Raw genomic sequence first — 7,500 nt, 5'->3', positions numbered from 1 at the left:
CTCTTCGAGTCATGGCAAAATGTCATTTTTGGTACATAGCTCATTTAGATACACCTATTGTGTGGGTGCTTGCGTTTCTTTAGGAGTCCGCTGTCTTGGTTTGTATAGAAATGGTTATTAAGTTACACATACACGCAAGACAGCGGAAATACGGGACCGGCGGTAATAGGGGGAGTTCCGACAGTAACTACATGTGTAATGTATGGATATATCGATTAGTATGAGGAGCACTGGTCAGGCCATGTGAGAATGTGTGTTTGTGTGTGTGTGTGTATGTGATTGTATTTTGGTATGTGTTTGTGTGAGTGTGTGTGTGTGTGTGTGTTTGTGTGTGTGGTTGTATTTTGGTATGTGTGTGTGTTTGTCTGTGTGGTTTTGGGATCAGGGGGATAAAGAACTGTAGTAGCTGTATTGTGCTTCGTGCCTGTGCATTTACACCAAGGTGTGTGTGTGTGTGTGTGTGTTATTGTGTGCGTGTGTGTGTGTGTGTGTGTGTGTGTGTGTGTGTGTGTGTGTGTGTGTGTGTGTGTGTCTGTGTGTGTGTGTGTGTGTGTGTCTGTGTGTCTGTGTGTGTGTGTGTGTGTGTGTGTGTGTGTGTGTGTGTGTGTGTGTGTGTGTGTGTGTGTGTGTGTGTGTGTGTGTGTGTGTGTGTGTGTGTGTGTGTGCGTGTGTGTGTGTGCAGACACTGCCCAGCAGGGAGAGACAGGCAGCAGGCGTAAGCTGAAGCGGCTGCTGAGCTTCCAGAGGTACTGCCACGCCTCCCGCCTGCTCACCGGCCTCTCCCCACACACCTCCCTGCACCTGCTGGATGACGACTACCATGCACAGGCTGGGGTGAGTCTACACACACACACACACACACACACACACACACCACACACACACACACACACACACACACACACACACACACACACACACACACACACACACACACACACACACACACACATACACACACACACACACACACACACACACACACACACACACACATACACACACACACACACACTCCGAGCATGCACAAGTTGAATGAGTGCCATACATTTTTTTATAAACTTCAATCTTGTATTCTCTCTTTAACAGCATATGCTATCAAAGGTTGGAACGTGGAACTTTGATATTTTCCTGTTCGATCGACTTACCAATGGTAATATATCAGTTTATTATAATTTAATGCAGTGGTTAATATATCAGTTTATTATCATTTAATGCAGTGGTAATATGGTTAATATGTCACTTTATTATCATTTAATGCAGTGGTTAATATGTCACTTTATTATCATTTAATGCAGTGGTTAATATGTCACTTTATTATCATTTAATGCAGTGGTTAATATATCAGTTTATTATCATTTAATGCAGTGGTTCTCAATTAGATGTAGAATGGAGTCTTGAGTTGGAATAAGGTCACTTCTTCTGAGAAGCCATCTCCGTAGGTTATGAGAAGCCATCTCCATAGGTTACTTCCTCTGAGAAGCCCTCTCCATAGGTTATGAGAAGCCATCTCCATAGGTTACTTCTTCTGAGAAGCCCTCTCCATAGGTTACTTCCTCTATCTCCATAGGTTACTTCCTCTGAGAAGCCATCTCCATAGGTTACTTCCTCTATCTCCATAGGTTACTTCCTCTGAGAAGCCCTCTCCATAGGCAGTGGATGAGACCCCGACTCTGCTATATCTCAGGCATTATGAATACGTAGGATGTTCTCATGTTCACAACAGCAACTCCTGACTCTAGTCAACAATGCTAATGAAACAGCTAGCCACACAGCCCACAAAGACTGCAATGTTACTATTTTGTGTGTGTGTGTGTGTGTGTATGTGTGTGTGTGTGTGTGTGTGTGTGTGTGTGTGTGAAATGGTAATGGAAATTAAACAAAATGAATGAAAAGTGATGGATTAATGTTGAATTGAAATATGTTATTTTTTTCACACAATCTGGTAACCCCCCCAGAAATTAGCTCGCAACCCCAAAGTTGAGAACCACTGATTTCATGGATTTGAAGGCTTTGAATTTCCCGGTGAATATGTACATAATAAAATAAAATAAATTGTTTCTTTATGTGTCTTTGTGTATGTGGTGTGGCGTGTGTGTGTGTGTACATGCAAATGTGTGTGTGTATTCGGGGCGTGTGTGTGTGTGTGTGTGTGTGTGTTTGTGTGTGTTTTGCAGGAAACAGCCTGGTCACGCTTATGTGCCATCTCTTCAATGTGTACGGCCTCATTCAACACTTCCAGTTAGACATGGTGAAGTTGCACCGATTCCTGGGTAAATTCTGACACATACACACACACACATACATACAACCTACCCACCACCCACCCCCCCCCCCCACACACACACACACACAACACACACACACACACACACACACACACACACACACACACAGAAGCACACACACACACACACACACACACACACACAGACACATCATAATCATCAGTCAGCTGTGATGTGAAGGATGTGTCCCTGAATTGTTCACACAGGAACAGTGGCGCTAAAGAGGTGCTAATGTGCAATACTATTACAACACAGGGATGGTGCCAGAAGACTACCATACCCAGAATCCCTGTCACAGTGCTGTGCATGCTGGGAACAGTGAGTGGTGCTAAAGAGGTGCTAATGTATAATGCTGTTCTAACACAGGTATGGTGCAAGAAGACTACCATACCCAGAATCCCTATCACAATGCTGTGCATGCTGCCGATGTGACTCAGGCTATGTACTGCTACCTGAAAGAGCCTAAGGTCAGTAAATGCAACCACCTCTCTTTCCCACACTCACCCTTCATTCTCTCAATCTTCTGATGCCACGTTCTCTCTCTCTCTCTCTCTCTCCCTCTGTCTCTCTCTCACTCTCTCTCTCTCTCTCTCAATTTTTCAATTTCAATTTTCAATTTCAATTTCAATTTCAATGGAGCTTTATTGGCATTACTCAATGAAGCAGTGTTGCCAAAGCAAACATATAACAAAACAACACAGATACAATATCTGTTTAAAAAATAAAAAATACAAATAAAATAATAATAATAATAATAATAATAATAATAATAATAATAATAACAAAATGATAATAATTAAAAAGAGAAAATAATAAATGAAATGTATAATGATACAGTATTACTATTCATACTATACTGTATATTTATCAATGTGCTATCATGGGTATTGGTTATTGATATAAAGCAAAGCATGTCACAATATGGGTCACTCACTTCCTCGATGTATGACATGTTAACAGGTACTGCGCAGCGAGTTTTAAACAACTTGTATGCTCTCCCAACAAGTATGGGAGCTTGTCTTCATTTTCTAATAGTTCAAACTGAGGTATAATTTGGCTGAATTGAAGGAAATATTGGTTCCTGACTGTGTTGAATTTACTGCATTCAGTGAGGAAGTGTTTTTCATCTTCTACTACTACCTCACTGCACTGCAAACACAACCTTTCTTCCCTAGGAAGCCAGGTTTGCCTGTGTCTTCCCATTTCTAAGGCCAGAGAGTGTTCACTTAATCTATAGGATGTTACTAATTTTCTTTGTTTGTAGTCGGTAATTTCTTTTAGATAAGATGCAAATTCATAATTGGTTTTGATTTTTTGGAAACATTTCAATTTGTTGGATTGTTCAATATTGTTTAGCCAATATTTGTAATATTCTTATTTTGTTAATTTTTCGATATGTTTTAACTTTGCCTGAGACATGTGTTTTGATATAAGATAATCAAAAGGATCTCTCTCTGGGTGGGTTCTCCTCTGTAGAAGGGCACTGTGATTATATTCCTCTGGTTTTGAGGACAGTACATGGTGATAGAATTTGCATGCTCTTTTTTGAATATCAACTAATAGTGGATATCTTCCAAGTTCTGCTCTGCATGCAATATTTGTTGCATTCCTGTGTACCCCCAAGATGTTCTTACAGAATTCCAGGTGCAGTGTTTCTGCTGGGCTTTTGTCCCATAGCTCATAATTATCTTGATGTTTTATGCCCCAAATTTCACTGCCATATAAGATAATGGGCTTGATAACCGAATCAAAAATCTTTTGCCACAATTTGATAGGGGTGTTGTATTGGTATAGAGATTTTCTTATGCAATAGTATGTTCTCCGTGCTTTGTCAACCAGGTCTGTAATAGCCAGATTAAAATTGCCCGTGGAGGAAATATTTAGGCCCAAATAGTTATAGCTTGTCACTTGGGAAAGTCTGCTTTCACCAAGGGGTGAAATTATATTTATTGTCTGTTGGCGTGTCTTTTTTTTTGAAATATCATTATTTTAGTTTTTCTTTATTTATGGGGAGGTTCCAAATTTCAGAGTAATTTTCCAGGATTGACAGATTCTCTTGTAGCCCCTCCTCAGTTGGGGACAGAAGTAGGAGGTCATCCGCAAACAGGAGACATTTAATGTCTCTACCCCCAGTGTGACTCTGATAGTTTGGATTTAGCTATGTCTGATGTTAGATCATTGATGTATAAATTGAAGAGTATAGGACTAAGACTACAACCTTGCCGAACACCTTTGGCTTGTTTAAAGTATGACATTCTTTTATCATCGATTTTGACACAACTCTCTCTCTCCCTCTGTCTGTCTCTCTCTCTCTCCCTCTGTCTCTCTCTCTCTCCCTCTGTCTCTCTCCCTCTCTCTCTCTCTCTCTCTCTCTCTCTCCTCTGTCTCTCTCCTCTCTCTCTCTCTCTCTCTCCCTCTGTCTCTCTCTCTCTCTCTCTCTCTCTCTCTCCCTCTGTCTCTCTTACTCTCTCTCTCTCTCCCTCTGTCTCTCTCTCACTCTCTCTCTCTCTTTCTCTCTCTCCTTCCGATCCTGATCTCTCTCTCCATCTCTCTCTCTCTCTCTCTCTCTCTCTCTCTCTCTCTCTCCTTCCGATCTCCATCTCCATCTCTCCCGGGCATCTCTCTGCCCTCTTCTCCGTCTTGTGTCTTTTTATCTCAGTGTAACACCAACAAGGTCTGATCTTTCAGCTGAAGGACGCACAGTCCCCCAAACAACTGTTCCCCTGTTAGTGTGTTAGCATTGGATAACAAACAGACCCTGTGTGTGTGTGTGTGTGTGTGTGTGTGTGTGTGTGTGTGTGTGTGTGTGTGTGTGTGTGGCTGGATCCCTGGAGTGGAACACTGAGGGAGGGTCGCTGACCCACACTTGAACTCTACTGATGAGTCTGCTGTGTGCTCGACCCTCTGACCCCAAGACTGGTATATATTTGCAGCCAATCGCATGCCTGATCCTCTTTGTCTGTGTGTGTGTGTGTGTGTGTGTGTGTGTGTGTGTGTGTCTGTGTCTGTGTGTGTGTGTAGTTGGCAGAGCTCCTGACCCCTCTGGACATGTTCCTGGCTCTGATGGCGGCCGCAGCTCATGATGTGGATCACCCCGGAGTCAACCAGCCCTTCCTCATCAAGACCAAACACCACCTCGCCAGCCTCTACCAGGTCAGGGGGGGGGGAGTGGGGGAGAGGGGGGAAGACAAGAGAGAGGAGGAACATGAGAAGGGGAGCGTAGGAGAGGGAGAGAGAGATGGAGGGAGGGAGAGAGGGATAGATAAATAGAAATAGTGAAACAACCCTCGTCATCAACACAGAACACCACCTCAACAACCTCTACCAGCTCAGAGAGAGAGAGAGGAAAGAGGGAGGGAGGGAGAGAGGGATGAAGAGTGGAATAGACTGGAGAACAGATGGGAAAGAAAGGGAAAGAGAGGGAAAGCCAACCAGCCCCTAGTTAGTGACACAGTTAGGCCCCGATGAGAACGACTGAGAAGATAAGGATTGTGATTATGGGAAGTGCTTATGGAAGACTAGATTAGATTAGATTGTCTTAGATTAGATTAGATTAGATTCAAGTTTATTGTCACCAGTACAGAGACAACAAAATGCAGTTAGCGTCTAAACAGAAGTGCAAAAAAGCAGAAAAGTGCAAAGTGAACAGACAGGTGGTGCAGTGTAAACAGCATATGGCATATAGTGCAGTGTAGACAGTAGTATACAGTTTAGCAAGTGGCATGGTTTACAGTAGGGATACTATGTGCAGTGTATTAACAATAACATTAGAAGAGCAGAATAAATATGGATATGTGCAGTATTAACAGTATAGACAGATATGTACAGTTGACTGTGTATTATAGTCTATAGCAAGATAGCATTAACATTATAACAGCAGTAGAGTATTTGTATGTATAAGTGTGGTTACAGTATGTACACTTGTAATATAAATAGAATGCTATGGGTGGTATAGGGTAGTGCCACCTCCTTGTTGTCCCTGTCAAGTGGTCTATGGTTGTGGTGCAGCTCAACAGGCAAGGAGGCGTCAGTTAGTGTGTGTGTGTGGGGGGGGGGTAGGGTTTCACCGAGATGCAGAGTTAATATTCAGTAGGGTGACAGCCTCGGGGAAGAAGCTTCCTCTGAACCTGCTGCTCCATGTGCAGAGAGACCTGTAACACTGCTGCTCGGGTGCAGAGAGACCTGTAACACAGAGACCTGTAACACTGCTGCTCGGGTGCAGAGAGACCTGTAACACAGAGACCTGTAACACTGCTGCTCCAGGTGCAGAGAGACCTGTAACACAGAGACCTGTAACACTGCTGCTCAGGTGCAGAGAGACCTGTAACACAGAGACCTGTAACACTGCTGCTCAGGTGCAGAGAGACCTGTAACACTGCTGCTGGGGTGCAGAAAGACCTGTAACACTGCTGCTCCAGGTGCAGAGAGACCTGTAACACACAGACCTGTAACACTGCTGCTCGGGTGCAGAGAGACCTGTAAGACTGCTGCTCGGGTGCAGAGAGACCTGTAACACTGCTGCTCAGGTGCAGAGAGACCTGTAACACAGAGACCTGTAACACTGCTGCTCGGGTGCAGAGAGACCTGTAACACTGCTGCTCGGGTGCAGAGAGACCTGTAACACTGCTGCTCAGGTGCAGAGAGACCTGTAACACAGAGACCTGTAACACTGCTGCTCCAGGTGGATAGAGACCTGTAACAGGGGAGTGGGGTAAACACTTTGTGGTTGGGGTGAGAACAGTCTTTGATGATGCTGTGCGCCTTACGCAAGCATCGCTTGCCCTGGATGAGCTTTCTTGATCAGAGTAGAGGTGTTGAGGGTCCAAGAGAGGTCCTCAGAGATGTGGACACCCAGAAACTTGAAGATGGTGACACGCTCCACCTCAGTCCCGTTGATGAGGAAGGGGGTGTGTGTGCCAGCTTTGGACTTCCTGAAGTCCACAATGAGCTCTTTGGTCTTCTTGGTGTTGAGAGCCAGGTTGTTATCAGTGCACCACAATGTTAGGTGCTGGACCTCCTCCCTGTAGGCCGTCTCATCGTTGCTGATGAGACAAATCACCGTAGTGTCATCAGCAAACTTGACCAGTGTTAGAGCCATGTACAGGTGTGCAGTTGTAGGTGAAGAGGGAGTAAAGGAGAGGGCTCAGCACACAGCCCTGTGGTACGCCGGTGTTCAGGGTGATGGTTGAGGAGGTGTGTTTATCTAACCTAA

The 7,500-nt window shown here is 44.2% G+C and overlaps 1 protein-coding gene across 2 annotated transcripts in view; it reads left to right on the top strand.

Annotated features, from left to right (window-relative positions):
* The window catches only part of LOC125299281 (cAMP-specific 3',5'-cyclic phosphodiesterase 7B-like), a 43,489-nt gene that overhangs the window by 28,619 nt on the left and 7,370 nt on the right, over nucleotides 1-7,500 (top strand). For both annotated transcript variants that reach the window (XM_048250500.1, XM_048250499.1), the window contains 5 exons: nucleotides 683-834; nucleotides 1,090-1,153; nucleotides 2,178-2,273; nucleotides 2,655-2,755; nucleotides 5,310-5,441. In XM_048250500.1, the coding sequence (XP_048106457.1) occupies nucleotides 683-834; nucleotides 1,090-1,153; nucleotides 2,178-2,273; nucleotides 2,655-2,755; nucleotides 5,310-5,441 (545 nt within the window). The remainder of the gene's footprint in view (nucleotides 1-682; nucleotides 835-1,089; nucleotides 1,154-2,177; nucleotides 2,274-2,654; nucleotides 2,756-5,309; nucleotides 5,442-7,500) is intronic.

The sequence above is a fragment of the Alosa alosa genome, chromosome 8 (genome assembly GCF_017589495.1).
Source record: "Alosa alosa isolate M-15738 ecotype Scorff River chromosome 8, AALO_Geno_1.1, whole genome shotgun sequence".
NCBI lineage: Eukaryota > Metazoa > Chordata > Actinopteri > Clupeiformes > Clupeidae > Alosa > Alosa alosa.
This window is presented reverse-complemented; position numbering and strand designations above follow the sequence as displayed.